The sequence below is a fragment of the Neofelis nebulosa genome, chromosome 17, assembly GCF_028018385.1.
Source record: "Neofelis nebulosa isolate mNeoNeb1 chromosome 17, mNeoNeb1.pri, whole genome shotgun sequence".
Classification (NCBI taxonomy): domain Eukaryota; kingdom Metazoa; phylum Chordata; class Mammalia; order Carnivora; family Felidae; genus Neofelis; species Neofelis nebulosa.
The window spans coordinates 283,633-295,414 of NC_080798.1; the positions used below are offsets into that span (position 1 = coordinate 283,633).

The window sequence follows — 11,782 nt, forward strand, 5'->3', positions numbered from 1 at the left end:
GCGTGCGGGTGTGATGTTCTGTGGGAAGTTGGGATGATCAAGATCTCGACAGAGATTGTGACAGACAATAAGAAAGTTGAGTGAACAGCCCTGAGGCAAGCCGTGAAGGTGTGCTGTTGTCCCGCGAAAATGCGGTAAGTCTCGTGGTCCTTGCGTCCTGGTAGAGAAAAAGCACTTGCAAGGTCAATATTCATGAAGGTGAGACTCTTTAAGCCCCTGAAGTCATCCTAAACCTTTCCCTGCAGAAGCAACCCCTCTGGGGGTTAAAACATCCTGATTACCGCCTCATCACTGCTGCCAGTGATGGGTAGTGTGCACATCTCTGGTGGGCCCTGTCACTTGAGCTCTGTTAAGCTGGTCTTTCATCCCCATTGAAATCAGACCTGACGGCAGCATCTCCCAATGCCGTAGTAGCCTAGAGGGCACTGCCACTTTTCAGGGATGCAGGTAGCCTCCTAAGTAATCTGTTTCTCAATGTCTTAAAACAAGGGTGTCCTCCTCTTTACTCTGAGTGTGTGTGTGTGTGTGTGTGTGTGTGTGCGTGTGTGTGTGCGTGCATATACCATATTGCACACGATAAACCTATTTCCACATTCCTATACCCCCAAGCCTTTGGATTCCTTCCTCTACATTATACCAGGGGAGTTCTGGCTATTGAACCTCGCTGAATTTAGGCCACTGTGAGTCCAGGTCTCAGTCAACCTACCAAATAAAATCTCCCTCAAGCTACTCAGTCTAACACCTTAAATCCAGTCTTTGCAAATTGGCCCGTATAGGTAAATTTGATCTGGTCCAGAGTTGTATCCCATCCTCCTTGGTCAGGTACTCTTAGATGCTGTTCCCGTGTTTATTACCCAGGTTTATACCAATTACATGAGCAAAGCCTTGCAATTCTTTTAAAGTATAAGCGACATCAGATTTTACACTTGTCCACCTAGAGCATGCTAGACTTGAGTTGGAGGTCTAGGGGGACAGTAAGGGGTGGTTGGAGAGAATGGAGACCTCCTAGGCAGGTGTAGCAAAGTGGTATTAGGACTGACAGAAGAAATTCGCAGTATCCCCTGTCGCAGGCTGCCAGCTTCATTTCTACAGATCCTTGACCTGATCATGCTCCTGCCTGCCTTTGTGCAGCCCTGTGGCAAATGGACTAAAGGCAGTGTTTGGTGGTTTCTGCTCTGCTGCTCTACCTGGCCACAGGCCCTCGTCTGGGTGCCACAGGCCTGGTAACACCTATTGGCCTTGGCTCTCAGTGGAATGACCCTTGGCCCCTCTGCATGGAATGCCTCCCCCACCTGCTCCAGCTGGAACATGCAGCCTTCTAAGCCTGGGCTTGGAGCCAGGGCAGCGAGCGTTCAGGGGATGCTCAGCAAATGTGGAAGGGAAACCAGACATGAAGAGTCTCCCTGCTCCCCTTCCTACTCAGCAGAAGCCAAAGACCCTGCATTGCCCATTAGGCCCAGTGTCGCAGACTATGAGTCTGGAGTTCTCCCTTGTCCAGCAAGAGAGGGGATGCAGAAATGAATACGAGAGAGACTAATGTCTATGAGGAGACAAGAGCCCTAAGTAAAGGTCCCTTCTCCATATTTATTAGGATCAGAGGGCTTACATATGTGGCAGATGTGCAGAAAGAAACAAAACAGTAATCATTAACTCATATGAGAGGAAAAGGGTTTCGAAGGTATGAGGCATTAGAGGTTAGGGTAAAGACAAGTCAACATCCCAGCACCAAGCAGATGGCCGTTTCCTGCAGGCACCGCATCTGTTTATCTAACTTTTCTAAGGACTAAGATAAATGGAGCATGCTATCCTGAGAATAATGAGTTCCTCAAGACTCCCTTAAGACCTGTATTATCATTAGCTGTTCTCAGACACTTGGGACACTTTTGTCCTGTTGCCGGTGGGGGGGGTGGGGGCTTTCAGCTCTATGCTTTGTTCTACTTAGTGACTAGCCTTGGGTGCTTTCGCCCTGAGGAAGCCCTATGCTTTGTTAACCCCTTGGTATAGGCATAGAGAATTTTTAAACTTCTTTCCCACAGCCCAGCATGGCTGGTCTCCATAAGGGCTCTGAGCTCTCCCACCAGCCCTCTGCCCTTTGCCTATCCACCCCTACCACCCAGCCTCCTCATGGCTCATCCTGCCTCACAGCCTTTACACTGGCTCTTCCCCCTGCCCAGAATACTCCTCCCCCAGGAGTTACCTGCAGGACTCAACCTGCTGGCCTTGTTCAGATCTCTGCTCCCCAGGAAGCCTTCCCTGACCTTCCAATGTCACATGGCTCCTCTGCACCCCACATTCCACCACATCCTCAGGGTTTATGTTTTTCCCAGCACCCACCCTCCGCATTCTCCATCTCCCTGACCGGCTGGGCTCCATGCAGGCAGGGTGTGGGTCGATGTTTTCCCACTGTCTTTTTTGTGTCTGGCACACAGGAGATGCTCAACAAATGCTTATGGAATGAACAAGGGCAGAGGAAGCCAGGTCAGGTGTGATGTGAGACCTAGGAGGCTTCCGTGGGCCCTCAACCTAGGGAGAGAGCTGGGGCTGGACAGCCAGGGTGCAGACTAGGTCTCCAGGGATGGCAGGACTTCCTCAGAGGTCCAGTGTGAGAACACCATGTTCTTACTCCTCCCATTCTATCCCATCAGGCTTTGCCCAGGGAGAAGGGGAGGTCATGAGGAGATAGGGAGAAGGGGAGGCCACAGAAAGAGGGGGAGGCCTGGCCTCTGGACAGTGGGCTACAGCCACACAAGTGACCACAGGCAGCTCAGACAACTGTCCACAACCCGAGCACAGGTTTGGAGTTGGGAGGTGGGCAGAAGCACCGATCTGAACCCAAGGTCCTTGTTGCAGATCGGACTCCAAATCCATGATGGATCACACAGCACAGAATTAATCAACAAAGGAGAACCAACTAACAGCTCCTGGAAAGAGCCAGGACGCACCTCCAGGAAGACCACATAACCTCCATTGTAGAATATCCAGACACAGGGGCGCCTTGGTGACTCAGTTGGTTAAGCATCTGACTTCGCCTCAGGTCATGATCTCACAGTTCTTGAGTTCGAACCCAGCCTCTGGTGAGCTTGAGCCCACTTCGAGTAAACACAGGCCCCGCTTCAGGTGAGCCCAGCTTCTCTCTCTCTCTGTCTCTGTCTCTGTCTCTGTCTCTCTGCCCCTCACTTGTGCCATCTCTCCCTCTCCAAAAAAAACACAACAACAACCCAGAGACAGGCAAACCCCATGTGGACCCTCACCCTCACACCTGGGGTGGAATATGATGGGGAGGGGGCTAGGCTGGGCCCTGAAGAGCAGAGCTCAGCATCCCTGCAGAGAAAAGGAACCCTGCACTCCTCAGCTGTTCAGAGATGAGAGACTGTGCAGACAGGAAGTCAGCAGGAGGACAGGACCCTGCCTGGCCTCCTTTCCTTCACATCGAACACAGGAGTGATAGTTATCCCAATACTGCCTAAGTCTGAGCACACAGAACACTGAGAACAATAGGTACCTCAGTTTTTATTATTTAGTTTTATTTTATCACTTATTGTTTTATTATAAATCATTTCATTATTTTCACCTTAATCATTTTAATTATTAGTAATTTTATTATTCCATTCTATTATTTATTTTATTTTTCATTTTATTTATTTATTCATTTATATTTTTTTGTTAGGTTGATGCAAAATGAACAAATTAAAATTTTTTTTAATGTTTATTTTATTTCTGAGAGAGAGACACATAGAGTGTGAGCAGCGGAGGTGCAGAGACAGAGGGAGACACAGAATCCAAAGCAGGCTCCAGGTTCTGAGCCCTCTGCCCAGAGATCATGACCCAAGCAGAAGTTGGATGCTTAACTGACCGAGCCACCCAGGCACCCCCTAAAATTTTTTTTCAAGAGAAAGGAAAAGAATTTTATGCAGCCCAAGTTGGTGCCCAGGGTACATAGTCTTCACAAAGAAGAGCGTGCTCCAGGAAGGAACATTGGTGCGCATTTTTATGTCTTTTACGTAAACAGCTACAAATCGTCATGATGGAGGACATTCCAGAAAATTACAGACTTTATCTAATGTTTTTCATATGTGCGAGGCCCAGGCCATATGACTTTAATCTTATGGAACCCAGGGAGGGTTTTTTTAAAATTATATGTTTTTTATTATATATATTTAGTTACCACTTTTATTATTTATTAGTTTATTAATTATGTATAATTATTGATTATCCTTATTGATGAGGCTCCCAAGGCTCTGGACTTTTGCCCTTTGTCTCCACCCCATGCAGGCCCCCCACCCCACTCCTCTGGGAAGGACAAACAATAGGGTCAGTGTCCCTTGCTGCCACCGCCCCCTTGCTTGGGCTTTATCACCCCAGGCATTCACCGGCTGGAGCAAGGCTGGCCATCATGTCCACTCTCTGGGCCTTCCTCATGCTCTGGGGTGAGGTTGCTGGGGACAGGGTCCCTTGGGGCAGGAGGGAGCAGGAGCGATAGGAATAGGGGCCTCACAGTTTCGGTCTCTGCAGGTCTCTTGCTGAGCCCAGCGACGACAGAGGCCGCAGTAGGTGAGTCTGGGTCGGGTCCTGGGGATGGCGGGCACAGGCAGAGGTGAGCCTCTGTCCTGGGACCCAGCACTCACCCCAATCCACTGTGCAGCATTCCAGACCCAGCCAGACCTGTGGGCAGAGGTTGAATCGCTGCTGGAACCCTGGGCCAATGTGATACTGACTTGCCGTGCCTGTCTGGAGACCACGGATTTTGAGCTGTTCAAGGATGGGGTAACCCAGGAACTTGTGCACCTTGGTTTACCTGCTATGGAGCACCAGTTCCCCCTAGGACCAGTGACAAGTGACACCCAGGGCCTGTACCGCTGCCGCTCTGGCTTGAGCAGCGGATGGACCCAGCTGAGCAATCTCCTGGAGGTGACTGGGGCAGGTGAGCGGAGGCTTTTATGGGGCCATGAGGCAATGGGGAGAAGGCTGCTAGAGAGGCCTCATCCCTCCACTCCTCACTCTCCTGGTCCCACTTTTCTGGCAGGGGGGGAGGGTTGGCAAGTCATCTGACACCTCTGACCCTGTTTCCTCATCCGTAAAATGAGGATGATGTTCATACTGACCCCAGAAGGTTGTGAGGAATAAATGAGTCCTCAGAAAGCACTTGGGACAAGCCTGGCACATTTCCTGTAACCTATTTCTTGTTTCATACCCCTGTCTCCTCCTGCTGCTGCCTCTCTTTCCTCCATCAATGCCTTCCATTTCCCCGGCTCCACTCACATGAGTGTGGAGGGCTGGGTCTGGCTGGGCCACCCATGTCTCCCAAGTCATGCAGAACCACCGGTTGACCCTGCTCCACCTGCAGAGACCCTGCCCCCGCCTGTGCTCTCAACGGAGCCTGTGTCCTGGATCACACCTGGCCTGGAGACAAAACTGCTGTGCCGTGGGGGATTTCGGGGTGTCACCTTCCTGCTGAGGCTGGAAGGCGATGACCAGTTTTTGGAGGTGTTTGAGGCCCCTACAGGCGTGGAGGCCACCTTCCCAGTCCGTCGGCCTGGCAACTACAGCTGCAGCTACCGCACCCATGCAGCAGGTGCACCCTCTGAGCCCAGTGCTACTGTGACAGTCGAAGAGCTGGGTGAGTGTGTGGACCATCCCAGAGGACTTCCTGGGGTAGGAGGCTCCTGGAGGACAGAGCTTTGTTTATCTTGACCCCTAACCCTGAATACCCTTGCCCAGGACTGGGTCTGGGAAACAGTGGGCCCAAGGTTGGGTGGATCATCCCCGGGCTGAACACTGACACTGCCGGGCGGTGCAGGGCCTGGGGACGGGCCCCAAGGAAGAGTGGTGTCGGGGCGGCCACCGGGAGGGCAGAGGTTCGAGGTCCCAGCCGACGCTGTCCCAGCGACCTCGCGACCTTGCAGGCGCACCGTTGCCGCCCACGCTGAGTCTCCAGGGAGAGTCTGCAGCCGCCGTCCTGCACCCGGGTGCCCGCAAGACCTTGGTCTGCGTGGCGCCCCTAAGCGGCGTGCACTTCCAGCTGAGGCGGGGCGAGGAGGTGCTGCAAGTACCCATGAGCTCCACCAGCCCAGACCGCGTCTTCTTTCACCTGAACGCGGTGGCTCTGGGCGACGGCGGTCTCTACACCTGCCGCTATCAGCTGCGTGGCCAGCAAACCTGGTCCTTGGACAGTGCGCCCGCCGAGCTGCTGCTGAGCGACGGTAAGCCTGGCGGCCGTGCGCTGAACCGTGCACCTGAGGCTGGGAGGGCGACAGCGCCCCTCTCCGGGGACGGAGAGCGGGAGGAGAGACCCGGGGAAGGGTCCCCCCGGTACTGGAGAGCCCAATCCGCCCAGCCTCAGTTTCGCCAACTGAGAATGGGACAATGAGCTCGTCTACCCCAGGGCCCCACGAAGAATAGCTGGGTCAACACGCAAGTCCGGCACAGGTCACGCAGGCGCCGCCTGCCCGGGGTCCCCTCCCGCCTCCCAGCTCCGGGGGGGAGGGGGACGGGACGCCGGGGGCCTGTTTGTTGAAGGCGGCCAGGCGGGGGCCGCAGGACCTGCGGAGGACCCGGACCCAGAGCGTCGACCCCGAGAGAGGGTTCAGGCCTGCGGGGGAGCACGCGTGCTCCTCCGACCCAGCGCCCTGGGCTCCCCTTGCCCACGTCTATTTTTATGGACAGTAAATGAGTGAGGAACAGTGTAGGAGTGCGCGCGAGAGTCCCGGGGAGGTCTGGAGGGCGATGCGGTGTAAGCGGAGGGTGGCGCCTGCGGGCCTCCTGGGAGCGAGCGGAGGGGCCGGGCCGCCTCCTGCAGGCGAGAGGCCCGACACGACCCCTCGGCGCCCGGGTCAGCCCGTGTCCTCCCCTCAGAGACGCTCCCCGCGCCGGAGCTCTCGGCCGAACCCGCGACTCCGCGGCCGGCGCCCGGCGCGTCCCTGCAGCTGCGGTGCCGCGCGCCCCGGCCCGGCCTGCGCTTCGCCCTGGTGCGCGAGGACGCCGGCCAGCGCCGGGTGCACCGAGTCCTGAGCCCCGCGGGCACCGAGGCCCACTTCGAGCTGCGCGACGTCTCGGCCGTGGACTCGGCCAACTACAGCTGCGTCTACGTGGACACTGAGCCCCCCTTCGCGGGCTCGGCGCCCAGCGCGCCCTTGGAGCTGCGCGTGGAGGGTGAGCGGCCCGGGCCCGGGGGCAGAGCTGGGCTCGGCGGGGAAGCGCTCCGGGGCCCCGTCCTGCCCGCACAGCCCCGTCCTGCCGGAACTCCGGCGGCGGAGGGGCCCCGGCCGCCTCGCCTCTGCCTCATTCCCGGTGCTCGCGGCCCTCTTCTTCCTGGGCCCGTTCTTCCTCCTCCTCCCCTGTCCTGAGGTCCTGAGTGCCAAATGCTGGGGTACCCCGGGAAGCCCCAGATCAGGCCCGAGTCCAGGAAACTTGCGAAGTGCTGGGGAAGGGGGGACGCGGCAGACAGTAGGAGGAGCCGCGTGTGCTCGGGGCTGGGAGAGGGGAGACAGGCGTGTGAGAGCAGGGCGGCAGCCTGGAGGCCCGGACGTAGCGGGGGCAGGAATGCTGGGAGGGGTGGGGTGCTGCCTGAGGGGCGGGCCTCACCTGACTGACCCGGCTGCTGCTCCAGGGCCCCCTCCCAGGCCCCAGCTCCGGCCCCTGTGGCGCGGGGCGGTGACTCCGGGCCGCGACGCCGTCCTGCGCTGCGAAGGCCAGGTGCCGGACGTCACATTCGAGCTGCTGCGGGCCGGTGAAAAGGAGGCTTCGACCCAGACCCGGACCGCCCACCGCTCGGCAGACCTTGTGCTGACCTACGTGGGGCCGCAGCACGTGGGCAACTACAGCTGCCGGTACCGCAGGTTGTGGCCCAAAGTCTTGGTGTCGGAGTTCAGCGAGCCGGTGGAGCTCCAGGTGGCAGGTGAAGTTTTCCTCTGGTTCTGTGGGTTCTGTGAGCTGGCTTCCTCCTGCTGGCCTTTGCCCAGAATGTGCCCTGCGTCAGGACTGCCCCTTCCCTTCACCTCCTCCGAGGACATTAGTTAGTGTCCCTCCTCTGCTCTGGTTGTGAGGGAAGTTCCAGGCAGGGAAACAACACAAGCTAAGGCCCGAAGCAGAGTGGTTTGGTCAGCTTGAGCACCTGGAGGGAGGCCTAGGTGTGGGAGAGGTCTTGGCTGGCGGTTGACCTAACTACTTCCTTCCTGCGAGGCCTCAGTGAAGTCGGCCCTGATTTCACTGGGGAGGAGGACACATGACGCTTCCCTCCCCTACCATTTCTCTTTCGTCAAATTTGTCTAGGAAGTTGATCCAGCTGCAGACTCAGGCTGTTAATGGTATCCTTGGCAAGTATTTTCTCCCTTCTGGCACTGATCCCTCATGCTGCAGCTGGAGGCTGGACTCACCCCGGGGGTGCTGGAGGACTGTCCCTCATTCCTCCTGGGAATCAATAAATGTGAAGAGAGACTTTAACAGGTGTCCTTGGCTAATGTAGTCCTGGTACAGGGGGCTGGACTTCCAGGGCTGAGGGAAATGGGCTGGGATCTTGTGTCCTAAAGGTGGAAGGGCTCTGGGTTGGATCCTGAGGATAAAGGAGCCAAAGATTGGCCACTGGGTCCATATTTTTCAAGATCACTTTTTGCTTTCTTCCATCAAGGTGCTTCCTACTTCCCAGGCACCTCTGCCTGTCCCCAGCAGGTCTGGGTAGGTAGCTTGAGGCTCCAGATATACTCAACCCCACCTTGACAGAATCGGTCCCCACACTGGAAAGCTGCTAGAGATTGCGTTTAGTAGTTTTGTCTTCTGCGCTGAGTGGCCACCAGGTGGTGGTGCCGGACTCTGTCCCCAGCCACAGGCTAGGTCTCTCGCATTAGAGCTTGAAACTGTTGGCGGGGTGGGACTCCTCTCCGTGCTTTCCCAACATCCCCTCAGATCTAAGGCCCTTTGCTGGACCCAATACACCCCTGGACCATTTTATTGCCCAGCCCCTCTCTAGAGCTTGGCCTCAAGGTCCTGGCATACCAGTAGGTGTGTATTAACATTATCAACTAATACTTGATAAATTGTGTTAAAGGAATTTACCTATCTCATCTAAGTGGTCTGATTTACTGGTCCAGAGTTCACAATATTCATGAATTCTTTTAATGCCTGCAGGGTCTGTAGTGATGTGACCTCTTTCATGCCTGATATTGTCCCCCCGCACCCCGCCTTTTCTCCCTGTCACTCTAGCTAGGGGGTTATCGAGTGTATTAATCTTTTCAAAGAACTAATTAGTTTTGGGACTTGTTCATTTTTTTCTATGGCTTCTTTTATGCTTTGGGGATCTCTACTTGTATCATTATTATTCCCTTATTTCTATTTACTTCTTCTTTTTTTTAATGTTTATTTTTGAAAGGGAGTGAGAGCATGAGGGGGAGGGGGGTGGGGTGGGGTGGGGACAGAGGATCCAAAGTTGTCGGATGCTCAACTTACTGAGCAACCCAGGTGTCCCTACTTCTACCTACTTCTGAATTAAATTTGTTCTTTTTTACTTCCTTCAAATGGAAACATAGATCATTGATTTCTTGGGGGTAAACAGTAACAGCTTATTATTGGGCTTAAAAACAGTTTAAATAATAGGAAACTACTTTGTGCATAAAATAATTGGCAATAGGGGCACCTGGATGGCTCAGTCAGTTAAGTGGCTGACTTCCGCTCAGGTCATGATTTCACAGTTTGGGAGCTCGAGTCCCACACCAGGCTCTCTGCTATCAGCACAGAGCCCGCTTTGGATCATCCCTCCCCCTCTCTCTCTGCTCCTCCCCTGTGCTAATTCTCTCTCAAAAATAAACATATATCTAAAAAGAAAAAAAAAAATTGGCAATATTTAAATATTGGTAACTTCATCAATTACATCCAGTTGGTTGGTGGTGTTCAATTCCTCTTTTCAATTCCTGATTTTCTGTCTATTTGTTCCATTGATTTTAGAAAGATGTGTGAAGTTTCCAACTATAATTATGGATTTATTTATTATTTTCTTTCAGTTCTATCAGTTTTTGCTTCCTGTATTTTATGACTTTGTTGCCCTAAAACACATACATATTGCATACATATTTGGAATTATTAGGTCTTCTTGGTGAATTGACCCTATATCATTATGTAATGTCCCTCTTTATGCCTGGTAATTTTCCTTGTTTTGAAGTCTATTTGGCATGATTTTAATATGGTCACTCTAACATTCTTTGGTTAGTTTTTGTATTATATATCTTTCTCCACCCTTCTGTTTTCCAATTAATTTTTTTGAGTATGGTTGACACACAATGTTACATTAGTTTCAGGTGTAAAACATAGTGGTTTGACAACTTTATACATTATGCTATGCTCACCACAAGTGTAGCTGTCATCTATCACCACACAACACTATTCTAATGTCATTGACTATATTCCTTATGTTGTGCCTTTTATTCCTGTGACTTATTCTTTCCATAACCCTAAGACTGTATCTCTCATTCTCCTTCACCCTCCAGCCTTTTTTTTATTAAAAAAAATTTTTTTTAAGTTTATTTTGAGAAAGAGAGAGAGAGCATAAGCGGGAGAGGGTCACAGACAAGTAGAGACAGAATCCCAAGCAGGCTCTGCAACATCAGCGCAGAGCCTGACGTGGGGCTCGAACCCAGGAACCTCGAGATCATGACCTGAGCCGAGATCAAGAGTCATATGCTCAACTGACTGTACCACCTAGGCGCCCCCAACCCTCCACCCTTTTAAACTTACCTAAAGTGGGTTTATTTTGAAAACAAAATTTCTGGGAACTTTTAATTGGTGTGTTTAGATCATTTACATGTAATATAATTATTGATATGTTTGGATTTGGGTCTACCTTTTTTTTTCCTCTTTGTTCTGTTATCCCTGTTTCCCTTTTCCTGCCTTCTTTTGGGTTAGCTAAATATTTTCTAGAGTTCCATTTTAACTCATATATTGGGTTTATCTTTTATCTTTTTGTATAGTTGTGTGTGTGTGTGATATCTCAGGGATTACAATATGCATACTCCAGTCTTCAGTCTATATAGAATTAATACCACTTACAGTGAAATGTAGAAACCTTAACACTATATCAGTCTCTTTACCCTCACCTTTAAATTAAAAAAAAAAAAAATTGTACACTAGTGGTTCTTGACATATAAGTTTATGCATTAAAATATACAAGTCTCAAATATACCACTGAGTGAATTTTGATACTCTCCTCTCTGTATGTTGTAGTCATATATACTACATCAATATACATTGAACTCTACTAGACAATGTTATAAATTTTGTTTTCAAGTCATGTGTGTCTTTAAAAATATTTTTAAGTGTATGTTTGTTCATTTGTGTATTTATTTATTTAGAGTAGGGGAGGGGGAGAGGAGAGAGAGAGAATCTCAAGCAGGCTCCATGCCATCAGTGCCGAGCCTTACTCGGGGTTTGATCTCAGGAACCGTGAGATCATGACCCGAGCTGAAATCGAGTTGGATGCTTAACTGACTGAGCCACCCAGGTACCCCCACAGTTATGTGTATTTTAAAGATCAAATTAGGACTCCTGGGTGCCTCAATTAAGCATCTGACTTTGGCTCAGGTCATGATCTCATGGTTTGTAAGTTCGAGTCCTGCGCCGGGCTCTGTGTTGACAGCTCAGAGCCTGGAGCCTGCTTCAGATTGTGTCTCCCTCCCTCTCTCTGCCCCTCCCCTGCTTACACTCTGTCTCTCTCAAAAATAAACATTAAAAATTAAAAAAAAAAAAAAAGATAAAATCTTTTCAGTGTGTTACTCTTCATTACCAAAATTACAGTTTTCCT

General features: G+C 51.9%; 1 protein-coding gene across 2 annotated transcripts; it reads left to right on the top strand.

Moving 5' to 3' along the window:
- On the top strand, positions 1-8,439 carry A1BG (alpha-1-B glycoprotein). 2 transcript variants are annotated; one of them, XM_058706610.1, is made up of 9 exons: positions 1-134; positions 2,851-3,117; positions 4,513-4,551; positions 4,643-4,921; positions 5,345-5,617; positions 5,904-6,200; positions 6,853-7,149; positions 7,607-7,894; positions 8,269-8,439. In XM_058706610.1, exons 4-9 carry the CDS (start codon positions 4,801-4,803, stop codon positions 8,274-8,276), a joined length of 1,284 nt encoding a protein of 427 aa, XP_058562593.1. In that variant the 5' UTR covers positions 1-134; positions 2,851-3,117; positions 4,513-4,551; positions 4,643-4,800; the 3' UTR covers positions 8,277-8,439. The 2 variants fall into 2 exon arrangements, with proteins under 2 accessions (XP_058562593.1, XP_058562592.1); XM_058706609.1 differs by lacking the exons at positions 1-134; positions 2,851-3,117 and adding an exon at positions 4,316-4,427.
- Positions 8,440-11,782: the final 3,343 nt, after the last annotated feature.

Bases quoted from the DNA above. Each gene is read 5' to 3' on its own strand.
- A1BG (XM_058706609.1), top strand. From the start codon at position 4,394: ATGTCCACTCTCTGGGCCTTCCTCATGCTCTGGG. The intron at 4,428-4,512 runs GTGAGGTTGCTG...CGGTCTCTGCAG, and splicing joins GGCCTTCCTCATGCTCTGGG to GTCTCTTGCTGAGCCCAGCG. The intron at 4,552-4,642 runs GTGAGTCTGGGT...TCCACTGTGCAG, and splicing joins GACGACAGAGGCCGCAGTAG to CATTCCAGACCCAGCCAGAC.